This window comes from Cibotium barometz, chromosome 52 (genome assembly GCF_041138505.1).
Source record: "Cibotium barometz isolate CiBa-2024 chromosome 52, ASM4113850v1, whole genome shotgun sequence".
NCBI lineage: Eukaryota > Viridiplantae > Streptophyta > Polypodiopsida > Cyatheales > Cibotiaceae > Cibotium > Cibotium barometz.
Genome location: NC_141097.1, coordinates 29673725 through 29686822, shown reverse-complemented (window position 1 = coordinate 29686822; position 13098 = coordinate 29673725). Strand labels below are relative to the sequence as shown.

The window sequence follows — 13098 nt, the reverse complement described above, 5'->3', positions numbered from 1 at the left end:
AACAAGATCTTCAGAGATTAATGGAGGCTTTGGAACTTTTTGGTCTGGCTGCTGGTTTGAAAGTAAACTTCCGTAAGTCTACCTTGCTTGCACTTAATGTACAGCAATGGCAACATGCATTGTGGCCCGGTGGAATACCTCCTGGTGGACATATCGTTCGTCATTTGGGTTACCCTTTGGGTTGGCAGATGTCATCTTCACAAATGATTCAATGGGTTATGCTAAAATTGAATCGCAAAATTGATTATTGGCAGCTTTCCACTTGGCCTCTTCATGTACGTCTCAGGATAGTGCAGGCTATTGTAATGGCTTACATACAGTTCTTTCTTCCATTGATTATGTGGAGGAAAGCTGATATAGATCGGTTTATGTCTCTGGCAATGGCAATTGTGTGGAAAACTCAACATCGTAAAAAGGGTCTTCGTCTTTTGTCAATGCCAAAGATGTGTTCTCCAAAGATACATGGTGGCTTGAACATATTGAATATTCATTTTCATGTGCTTGCTCGTAAATCCACTTTGCTATTGGAATTTGTACAACAACGCCAGCCATGGGCTATTATGTTGGGTCATATGTGTATGTCAATGTCTTCATCTGCTTTTGGAAAGTGGACTGTTACGTATTGGGATGCAATTTTCAGCCATTTCGATGGAAAAATTGTCGGTTGCCCTCTTTCATCTAAGTTGATTTTTGCCTGGAAACAGGTTACGCAATATCTTTTTTGGAATCCCAGGCTTAATGGGCAATCTTCTTCGCTTCGCCTTGAGAGTATTCATTGGTCAAAGGCTTTTGATATACCCTTGGCTCTACGTGAGCCTAGGAAGGCATATTTCCTTTCAAAGAAAGGAGTTTATCTTATTGATGATGTTTTGGATGCTGGTGGCCATGTGCTTTCTTTTGTGGTTGCCGCCAGAAAATTTGGTCTGGGAATGCATTATAGAACAATCTGGCAGCTTATTTGAGAGCTTCTTGCTCCTTTTGAACCAATTGCAGATTTGGATCGTTCTGATCGTTTGGTTGATTGGAGCCTTAGAAGAGAACAACCTGCACGAGGCCCTTTATCAATGGCTAAACTTTCGGTTCGTTCGATATATCATCTCTTGTTGCCTGCCTCTTGGGTTCAAGAACATGCGAATCAGATTTGGCATCTTCATAAAAGTCAGACTTGGTGGAAACAGCGGCTTCATTCTCTTTGGAAATGCAGTCTGCCTTTGAAAAGTAGACTTTTTTTATGGAGATGCTTGATTGGAGTCTTGCCAGTCGGGCTTTTCTTGGCTAGGCGACTTTTGGCACCTTCAACTTGTCATAGTTGTGGTGCTTCTCAAGAGACAGTCTTTCATCTTTTGTGGAGTTGTCCTCTCACCAGGACTTTTTTGGATCAGATTGCTGCACGTTTGAGAGCCCGCTTCCGACAGGCACCCTTTGGGAAATACTTTTGGATCTTCGGTCTTCTCCCATCACTCCTTGGATCCTATAAAGTCTTCTTTGATTGGGTTCGTTATTGGGCTTTATGGACTACCTGGCAGTCTCGCAACAGGATAGTTTTTGCTCGGCCTCATTTGGATGCTTACTCATTCTTCCGTTCCTCTCTTCAGCAATCTTTATATGACTGTCTCTCTCTTCATGAGATTGACTCATCTCTGTATGCTCTTTTTACAGATTGTTTTTTAGATGTTTAACTATGTTCACACTGAACATAGTGAACACTCTACTAGTCTCCCTTGTGAATGGTCTTTTTAGTGGGTTTTCCTCGTTTTGAGGTTTCCCACCTGTAATTAATGACATGAAGCTTTACAAAAAAAAAAAAAGTGTGTGTGTATCCACACAAAAAAAAAGTGTGTGTGTGTGTGTGTGTATACATACATACATATATATGTATGTATAAACATATGTATATGTTTGCAATTGGCCGGATACGGGTTTTATCCCACCGTCTCAGAGTGGAGACAGGAAGAGCTAAGCGCGTCATTAGAGCTGTGGAGCTCATACGGAAACCCAAGGGGGAGAGAATCTGCCGATTATGCCACACAGAGAGGTCGAGACAACATAGATATACATATATACATAAACATATATACATATACATATATACATGTATATGTATAAAACATATAAACATGGATACATAGATATATACATATATGCATACATGTATACATAGATACATATATATATACAAAGATGCATACATATATATATACACATACATACATACATACATGCACACACACACACACACACACACACACACACACACATACATACATACATATATATATATATATATATATATATACACACACACACACACACACACACATGCATACAAACATACATACATACACATTGCATGCATGCGCACACAACATGCAAGGGTTGCAGTTGAGTCTTTTAACCATGCTTATACTGAAGTGACATACCAAGCACAATGTTGGAACATTCAATCACAAAATATCACGGAGGTAACTTGTCAATCTTATGTTTAAAACATGCTTACTCACCAGAAATGTGAGAAGACTGCTTGCACTATACTCATGCAAAGTCTTCGTGCTGAAAAGGTTACGAATGGCATCATCCTACATCAGAAACACCATATCTCAAGTTGATAATTGTTAACAAAAAGAACAGTAAAAGAGGGTGGATGAAAAACATCACTGCCATCAATAATCAATGGGCAAGAAACAATATAGCAGATTCCAGAAACAGCAGGACTCAAACCCTTTGCTTGTAACCCTTAAACCTCCACATGATTCACCTTTCCGCCCTCATATTTTCTATCCAACACAATGCCACTTTCCCCCTACCCAAAAAAAAATTATGCTCCACTTCCTTCATCAATTCCCTCTTTGTTTGCCACCCTTGATAGCCCTTTTAAATCTTCCAGAGGGCATTTTAGCAAAGCTCTTTAAAACTCAATTATCAGTGCACCTGTGGTTTTTACAGGTATGCAATATCAAAAAAGGATGTGCAAAAGAAAAGACCTTCATAATCCCACCAGGTCCTTAACAATCATTTGGGTTCTTACAAGAAAAAGAGTGCAAGCTCAAAATGCTTAGGAATAGTGCTCATACATAATACTTAAGTTTTCCTGTGACTACCAAAGATCTGTAATGGAACCATACCTGTGTGTTGAAAAAGATTGTAGCAAGGTCATTGTACTCATTTTGACTTGAGCAATGAAACTGCATCACACGTACAAATAATCATTTGGTGCAGGAAAAATCAGAAGCCTGCATGTTGAAAAATAAAAAATTCTCTTTCCACATTGAGTCTATCCTTGACCTGCATGATTCACACTGCCACATAACTTACATTCACATAGTTCCCATAGGTCCCTTCGGGACGAGGGCAGACGATGTCAGGGTATTTTTCTGCGTCCGGACATGGTGTACATTTTGTTAATAGTGGTAAACCAAATGAAAGGACTGACGTAAGTAATGACACGAGGCAAGCTTCCACGATCTGACAGGTTAAATAAAACACATTAGTTACCTGTTCTAAACAAAACTTTAGAAAGGGGGAAAAGAAAAAAAAAACAAAGTGCACAATATTGTAGAGCTCCGTCTGTTGTTGCTGTGAGTACCTTGACACGATCCCCTTTTTTGTGGAGTGTGCTGCGGCGCCATGAGGATAGGTACAGTGTGAGCTGATTAAAAAGAGCACCTGTTGTCACCAGCACGATACAAGAGTCAAATAACCTCAATGATTTCCAAGCGTCACAAGACACTAGATTATAATTTTCCCCCCTGCATAATACACATGCATATGAACTATTAAGCACTCACTCAGCTGTAACGGAGCACTAATGGTGAAACAAGAAACGCAAAATGATTACATATTACATACCAAGAAGTCCTCCGATAACACCGAGCATGGCCATAGGCAATAGCTCATAGAAAGAGTAGTCATCCTGACCTCTGTCACATCATCAAAACATGATGCCAACTTTAAAAGCCAGTTCAATTCAAGCCTTAACAAACAACCTGGCACCTTTAGAAAATACCAGTCACTTACCCAGATATATCCCAGATAATGAATCCACCAGATCCAAAATGCCCACAATTCCCATGTGTGCACCAGCCCATGGCAGACCGTACCACAACTGCCACCACTGCAGAAGTAAAGAAGACTCGCCAAAGCAACTGACTTCTCCACCTATAAGAATAATAAATGACAATGAGTTCAAGAATTTATGAGCTGTCAGTATATGATTTTGTTTGCTTAACCCAAAAATTTGCTTACACATTAGATTCCCTCACTTTTTTTTTGGTAAAAACCAGTCTTCTATTACCAAAAAACAATATACATGGGGGGGATGTACTTCAAAGAGAAGTCATCCAAGCAAGAAGGCTAAAAACAGTAGAAGAAGACTTCAAACTGTGGGATGTCAATAGCCTCCAGCTGACACACAGTCATGTAGGGACTAGCGAAGGTTGGCACGAAAGAAAGCATAAGGATCCAGAGAAGGCTATCGACACATAACATGATTCCGAGCCTTCCAAATAGTCCAAAGTGCCCAATATCTCATCCAAATGATGAAAGTGTCAAATCCAACCATACAAGATAGCAAGATAGCAAGACACCAAAAATCCAGAAAGGTTTTCCTCCTTTGAACAATGGAAAACGTCCACGGAGGTTGTGAGTAAGTGCTTGGAAGAAATTTCTCGGCTCCGTGCAATGCCAAAGAAGATGAGGAACAGACTATGCATGTCATCCACATCTACAACATCCATCACTAGAGATATGTCGTCTTGCTAGAAAAGCAAAAACTGGAAGTATTCCCAGAAGACATCTCCATAAGAATAGATGTTGCTTGAGAGGCAACTTACAGCCCCAAATTGTTTGAAGTCTTTGTTTCCACCATTTAGTAGTCTTATGCAAATCCCATAAAGCATCAGCATGAGGTTGAATCCACAGTGAAGGAAGCAACACTTTGTACACATTACTTGCCAAAAGTGCTTTCAATCTAAGAGTGTTGGTATGAACAACAAGTTGCCAATCATGAAGTCTGTCTTGATCATTCAAAGGTGTGTTCAAAAGGCAGCAAACAACATAGTAATAGTTTTCCACACTTGCCTGTGATGCAAACCCAAGTTATGTTTCAAACAGGCTTGTGGGAAAGTCATCACAAATCCATTATCCATGACAGCATCCACCACAGTGGTAACTCCAAAAGAGGCCAAAAAGCATGCCTTTCAAGGTTCTTGTACTACAAGTGATTGAGGAAACACCGAAGACCAATGAATGCTTTCCAATCGAAAAGAATTCCTAGTCAGCACATCTCTTCCATGCCAACGAACAGAAGACAGAGCTGATTTCCAATCACGAAGAAGAGAAGATGCATAAGGGCATCCATGAATTTTTCCTTCAAATTTACTAATCACTTCTTCCTAGTGAGAAATGAGCCAATTGTCATAAGCTCTAGTTTTGATAGAAGCACACATGCTTGCAAGCATTATAGCCCATGGTTGCTGTCGTTGAAAGAAAGTGGGAATCATGGTGGCCTTTCTTGCCAAAAGATGATAATGCAAATCAAGTATATTTAATCCACCATGCATTTTAGGAGTCGTCACAAAAGACGTAGCGCTCTCATACGATGCTTGGTTTTCCACAATAATTCCAGGGCATCAGACATAAAAGAATCAATATCAATTTTACGCCAGATCAACAACGGCAAATAAAAGTGCACATAGGCCATAATGATTGATTGAACAATTTTGAACTGCACGTGTAAAGGCCATGTAGAAAGCTTCCAATATGCTAGCTTGGCCTTCAATTTGTTCAACACCCAAAGAAAATCATCGTGTGTAGACATATGCCATGCTAGTGGATATCCCAAATGTCTAACCAGTTGGTCTGTTGGAATAATTGCCTTGACCATAACAATGCATGCCAATCACAAGAGGTCAACAGAAGCAATTTGAACTTAGAAAATTTCATATGAAGTCCAATTGCTTTACCAAACAATTCCGAAGTTTTCATGATGCACTTGAGATCATTTGGATCATTTTGAGGCATGAACAAAGAATCATCTACATAGACTTGAGCCACAAAATGTAAACCATTGGGTAATCGCAAACCATGTAGTAGCCTGTGTGCAATTAAAAGATCCATATACATCAATAGTGGATACGTAGCAGTCGCATAGAGTAATGCACTAAGAGGACATCCTTGATGCACAGATTTTTCCAAAGTCCACTTCGATATCCCTCAGTACATTCCAAATAACATATGCTTATCAAAGAGCTAAGTACCTCCAATACAAACTTGAACCCAATCACGCGGGACCACATTAGCAGCAGGATTCGAATAGCAACCATAGATGTGATGCCAAAAGTGTGTAAAAGTATCTCGATGAAAAATTGGCCAAGGATATGTTGACAACATAAATCAACATGGTAAGTACTAAGAGAAATCCTACCATAAAACCCATAGTACACCCAATTTTTAGACTCAAGCTAGAAACACTACAACCTATGCCACTCAATGTCTTCTGTGTAAGTGAGAATGTCTCACTAAAAACTTGGCTTATCAAGAACTTCCATTTATTGTTGGAAAGACAGTGGAAGGGCAAAGAATGCTACCCATAACATTGTATCATGGGAAAATTGGGTGTGCCTATGAGCTACATTCTCTAGAGTTTGTGTCCAATTACATGTTTTGTACAAAGGCGACTTGAAAGTCTTTTTCGGGGCAATAAAACCATCCTGATCCATTATACTTTTCCCTTTAGACTTAGCAAATGGTGTAGCATTATCAGTAGAAGCTTGTTGATTGATCACAGGCACAAAGCCTTCGGGTTTTTCTTGCTCCTTAGGTGAAGTAGCAGAGGGTGAATGACATTTGCAGTAGAATTACAAGGTGAAGCTCATACCATCAAGGATAGGGCCATAGCAAGTGGAGATATGCCCAAACTGTTTACATTTAAAGCATACACCAACAAAAGTAACCCAAATAAGCTCATAATTCCAACGGCCAATCCCAAGTTGTCTATCATCAGTACATTTTATTCCAATAGAGACCAAAGGAACAACAGGTCTAGTTGTGTCCCAGAGAATCATGAAGCGATTTCCATCTTCAGCAGGTCAAGGAGGACAAATAACCTTACCCAATGCAGCAGCTAACATAGGCAAGTGTTCATGAAAATGTTCTAGGAAATGTTTCATTGTGATCCACACTAGGCATTTATGCCTAATGACACTTTCATAATCCTTGTTCACCGACCACGACAATACATGAACCAATTGAGTGCCAAACATGAGAGGCGACTTTTCCAGCAAGGCTACTCTGTGTTTAGGAGAACCTCATAAAATCCTCTGGCAGCCCCATTGCACACCATCAACCACACTTCCCTGCAATTCTGATTTTATCCATTGTGCCACCTCATTTGCAAGAAGTTTCTTGCCCAGAAAGAAGACCACTGCAGCATTTTCGAAGAATTTCTTTAGTGGTGAAACCACCAAAGGGCAGGGGAAACAATGGAGGCACAAAAACAACAGGCGGCAAGTTGCATGCAGCAATAGTAGGCCAGCGCTACATAAGGTAGCGAAAGTCGACCAAGAGCTGACACTGCGGATGCAGCGAAGGGCAAGGGAAACTGGTGGTGCTGCAGAAGCAACGAAGAGGCAAGGCAGCTGGCGCTGCAAAACTAGCTAGTGGCTGGCACTGCAGAATCAGCAGACAGCGGCTGGCGCTACAAAAGCAGTAGAGAGCGGAAGCAGATAGGCAGTGCTACGCAAAAGTCCGGAGCTCCAAGCTCATCTCACACACGATTCCCACACGCACGCACACAGTACTTGTCTCACACTTCGTCACATTCAAATGAAAAATTGTTTGAAGCAATTGAGCTCCTTTGGCAACATCAAAGCAAGTTTTTATTTAACTCATTTAATCTTTAATTTGATCTCAAGTGAGATCAATTGAGCTTTATTAAAATCAAGTCCCTCAAATTAAGGTCAACTAAGGTTGATTGAGCTCACATAGAAATCAACTGAGCTTAAAGTGAGGTCAATTGAATTATGGGAAGCTACAATCCTTTCCATTCTCTCTTGTTTCATCTCAAGTGAGATCAATTGAGCTTTATTAAAATCAAGTACCCTCAAATTAAGGTCAACTAAGGTTGATTGAGCTCACATAGAAATCAACTGAGCTTAAAGTAAGGTCAATTGAATTATGGGAAGCTCCAATCCTTTCCATTCTCTCTTGTTTCATCCTTGCTGACGTGGGATGTCCTTGTTTCAGCCCCATCACTTATGCATCCCAAAACACATGTAAGACTAAGCTTTGACTTTTCTCCTAACCATCTTCTAACTCTTGGAATTGATTGCTCTAACAAATCGGATTACCCTAAGGATGTGAGTAGCAATACCCTTTGTGGTTTTCATTTCTTAAGTTGTACATGCTTGTAAAAACGATCAAAAAGCCTTTTTTAATTAGATCATCCTTATAATCAAGAACCACCATGCTTTTCAAGCTTTTTGTTGTTTTGAGTCAACTTGAAAGTCCAGAGTCCAACCCCAATCAGCATGGCTCATGCTCAAGATCGAGCCAAGCATAAAGCAATTGAGAAAAGTTCTTGTGTTGCTTGGGATTCCAAGTTGGGAATGATGGCTGTTTGCAACATTGCCGTTGAATAAATTGCTCATTTATTTTCGGCTTTCATTGTTAGTTTAGGTCACATGCGATACTCATAGACGTAAGAAAATGTTCACTTAGTGTAACCACCTTTACCATCATTATCTCTAAGTTATATTTGATTAGCGATGCTCAAGAAATCGGTCAAAGCAATTGAAAGAAACATGATAAGGTTTGTTTACCAAGAAGTAACTTCCTCCAAGGCAAAAAGTACACCACCAACTGGAGCCCTAAAAGCTGCAGAGACACCAGCGGCACATCCACATGTCACCTATCATCACAGCACGAACAAATGTGACGCTTCCTGAAAGCCTATTAATTTTTTTAATTTTTTCATTTTAACAAGCAAGCAATATTTTGCATCTTACCAAGTCCCGTCGATCTCTATCATTTTTGAAAACCCGCAGCCATCTCCAATTCACATAGTACTTTGTTGAGCCTCCCTGGTTTTTTTGAACAAAAAGATGATCATTACTATCCTCTTCCTTGATACAAGTAGAACTACTGTGAAACCTCCCTATAAAAAATAAAAGGAACCTAGTTTTGTTTTCTTCTCCCAGTTTGGCCTTGCCTTCCTACGTAAACCCTAAAAACAGTATATTTGTTTCCCAATCTCAACATCAAATCTGTCCAGCTATCATATGTGATGAGACAACACCATATTCACTCAGTTAAGTGCCATCTTTTCAATCTTGTATAGTGCATGCTAATGAATAGTCAAGGAAAGGAAAAATTTTGGCCTCCATGTAGATCATCTACCTTGAAGATTGACTGTGTAGGCAAACAGTATAGGCACTTGAATAAAGGACACTGAATCAGATGTTTAGTGTTGACAAAATATGTTCCACTTCATGAATATGGAACCCAAAGAAGCTGTTAATATACCATATGGACCCTTTTTCAACAACATACAGGAGGACTAACTTGAAGACTATTGGAATGAAGAATAAACCCATGCTACATGGAGACCAAAGAAGCCCATAACCAGAAAACTTATGGTCAAAGCTTTCAAACGCTCCCATCAAAGAAAGTGATTTTAAAAGAAGACACGATGACAAGCTTAAATAACAGATGCACACAACTTCACTCCACCATGATTCATGGAAATCTTTAAAATTTATTTGACTGTATTTCATGAAAAAATATTATAAACATACAAATGTAGAGTGAGTTACACACCACATGCTCTAAAGCCAAGACAAGTTTTATGACACAGAATTCATCGACACAGGAGGAAGATATTTTGTGGTCTTAAAATAGAATCCTTTGATGTACAAACCTGGCCCACTAAAGATGCGATGCAGGCACCAGTATGCACAAGAGGCCCTTCTTTTCCGAGTGCCAAGCCACCTCCAACTGACCCAATACTTCCAAAAATCTGTGACCTCAGAGAGAAATAAATCATGAAATATGCAATTGCAAAGATATTGTGGGTTCGAAAAAAAACTCTAAAAATATAGTGCTTGATTCTCACCTTCCCAACAAGTGTTCTGAACAGTAAAATGCCTGGTGTGTCTATTCCTGGAACCCACACCCATAAGACAAGCCAGAAAACTTGTCACACTCTCAGTGTTGTGTTAAAAAAGATAGGCTCTCAGAAGAATTCTCATCTTACCATTCAGGTACCCTTTAATCTCTGGAATTCCGGATCCAGCTGCAGCAGGTGCAAAATGAGTAACAATGTAGACCGAGGAGAACACTAACGCTGCATTGAAAAGAATGTACACTAGAAAACCCGCGAAATAGGAATGCCCCATGATGGCAAAGGTCGCAGCAAACTTCCATCCAGAGAAGTTTTCCACAGCAATATTTATGAAGAAAGCAGAAAATCCAGTGGCTGCATAAAGCATCGACAAAAAAAAAATTGACTGATAGTTCTTCAAATTGTTGGTAAAACATTACCACTAGTTTGCATAAAACATCTTTACACAAATCATTCATTATCCATTGGTAACATAATATCACAAGTAACAATAAAAAGTTATGCTCAATACTCATCAAATAGTTCGAAAAATAATTCAATGTTAGGGTTTCATGAAATTCTTGAATTGACAATACTTGCAACTAAAGGAGTTGTTGTTCAGGCAAATCCAATGATGTCCCCTTGCAACAAGGTGACGGTAACTTGCTGAGTTATGAGAAAAGCAACTCTACAGCATGCCATTTCTATAACATTGGAATAGATCAATTGATTCTTTTTTTAAGCCATAGGAAATACCCTTATGGGATAAAACAAAACAAACAAAAAATAGGGCACTACAAACTGTCATTGTTTCGATAATGTTATGCCTCGTCAGAAAGCAGGGTGCACTCTGCGGAAATGTGGTTCTTTAACTACAATTTTTTCTTTCATTAGTAGGAATATGACCTCCACTCAAAAGCAAACTACAACCCTCTCAAGGGGTAATGTGTTACATCCCGAGTCCCAAGCAAGGTCAACATGTCAAACTTCAGGTTAGGTAGACCAAGGATTGGGGGTTAGGCATCTAATGTGGTTATTGGCATTTATGAGACATGGACTAGATATAGCTCTTGGTTTATAGGAGGCCTACATAACTGACTTTTGGAGTCAGCTTGAGAGAGAGCGCCTCATACTTGGACTCGAGGCTTCTGTGACTACTCCGTGCATACACCCAAGGGGTGTGTCTTGGTGGTATGGGCCTGGTGGTACGGGGCGCCAAGGCTTTGCACGTGAAGCAATGTTCGGATGCTACTAACTTCCATGCTTGGGAGTGATCCTGACGGGCTCTCTGATTGGATGGTGAGCTAGATGCCAGTGTCTACATGTTTCCATATTTTTGCTTAGTCGCGTGTGTTTGCCAAACAGAGGTCTTACATTGGTATCAGAGCCAGACCTGGTATTAAGTCCAGAAACACTCCGAAAGGAGGAGAGGAGAATCACGGATTCTAATCTGTGGGCTGCTTGGCTGCTTTCTTCTCTTCCAAGGCCCGCTCGTATGGGACACCTAAGGTGGAAGACAGGGCAGAGCCAGATGTGAGTGCAGCAGATGGTCTCGTTGAATATGCTTGGAGCGGTCCCTGTACTGCATGTCCATGAGAAAGCTACGGGGTAGCACATCCATGATGGTGCTTTTCTTGTGTGTTTGCTCAAGTTGGAGAGAGCTTCAAGCCCAAAGATTTCTGTTTCTTGTTGTAACCGAAAGGCACAAATACTCAGACAAAAAGAGAAACACTTCAAGTGCAAACAGAGTCTAACGGTAGAAAGCCACGAAATATATGGACAACACACTGAGCCGGAACGGCCGGCCCCCCGTAGGTGGTTCTTTATTACGTAGAAGCTTTTACAAGAAATCCAAGGTGAGGGTGCAATCTGCACCAGATTTTCCACACATCCTGAGTAGCTTTCCACAAAGCTCACACGAGACTATTTCCAAGCTCTCTTCACAAAGCTAAAGAGCCCCAGTCCAAAACTTCCCCAAGATCTGTTGTCACAGAGCAGACCACTGTTCACAGTCAACTCGGAGAGCGAGAAAGAGTCACAAGAGAACTGCTGCCGGTGTGGTGCACACTTTTTTGCCTCACAAAACCCTCATCGTTGATAGTTTCAGTTGAGGAAGATAAACGAACGGACCCTGGCGTTGACACGATCCCACATCTGTGCCTGTGCCTCCTGATCCTTTCGGATCGACAGTAACTCCCCTTCCTCTACTTCCGGCCGTGGAACCCCAACAACGATGAAATCAGCAAGGTCGTAAGACTCCAGAACAGATTCCATCATAACCTTCCATATGCCGTAGTTGTTCCCATCCAACCGACGGTCCACCGTGAACGTGGGGAGTGTAGGGATCTTCACATGCCTCTCGGCCATCTCTAACTGTCATGTGCACAATGTGTATCTACCGTGTGCTCATAGTTGTCACGGTACGAAAATACGATACCGTACGGTACGATACCGTACGGGAATATTCGGTACGATATGAAATTTTGGGATACGGTACGATAAAATACAGTTTTTATTTTTTACACTTACAAGCTATGGAGCTTCAAGCTTGAATGTGAGGGAAGGTTGGGAGGGGAGGAGTCTACAGTGCTTGAGAAACCAGTACATGGATATGTGTCTCTCCCGGTTGGATCTCCCGATTGTCTCCAAAAAAGAACCTAGATGGGTAATGCAATACCAAAGGTCTCCCAGTGTAGCGTTTATGACTAAGGAACCGTCCTTGCACAAATACGAGGAGTGCATCTAGGGTGATAAGTTTAGGGACTCCTCTCTAGATCAAAATGGCCATGTCCAAATGTTCTCCCTCGTGCATAACTTGAGAATCTAATTGTCTAGCCTACCTATACCAGGGATCCCCAAGTGATGTAGCAAGATTCTCTCATCCTACCAATCAAGTGTACACTACCAGTCTACCTCGCCAGATTTTTTAGCTCTCTCCACAACCCCATATGGAATACTGAGTGGACACGAAAGTTGCGAAGTATTGCGAGCATTTGGGATCT

General features: G+C 40.8%; 1 protein-coding gene across 2 annotated transcripts in view; it reads right to left on the bottom strand.

Annotated features, from left to right (window-relative positions):
• Positions 1–13098, bottom strand: part of CLC-D (chloride channel D) — a 72164-nt gene that overhangs the window by 50855 nt on the left and 8211 nt on the right. For both annotated transcript variants that reach the window (XM_086788641.1, XM_086788640.1), the window contains exons 3-13: positions 10250–10471; positions 10109–10155; positions 9914–10012; positions 9003–9077; positions 8817–8905; positions 4015–4155; positions 3847–3917; positions 3584–3663; positions 3313–3462; positions 3123–3182; positions 2502–2576 (exon numbers count right to left, since the gene is read on the bottom strand). In XM_086788641.1, the coding sequence (XP_086644767.1) occupies positions 2502–2576; positions 3123–3182; positions 3313–3462; positions 3584–3663; positions 3847–3917; positions 4015–4155; positions 8817–8905; positions 9003–9077; positions 9914–10012; positions 10109–10155; positions 10250–10471 (1109 nt within the window). The remainder of the gene's footprint in view (positions 1–2501; positions 2577–3122; positions 3183–3312; positions 3463–3583; positions 3664–3846; positions 3918–4014; positions 4156–8816; positions 8906–9002; positions 9078–9913; positions 10013–10108; positions 10156–10249; positions 10472–13098) is intronic.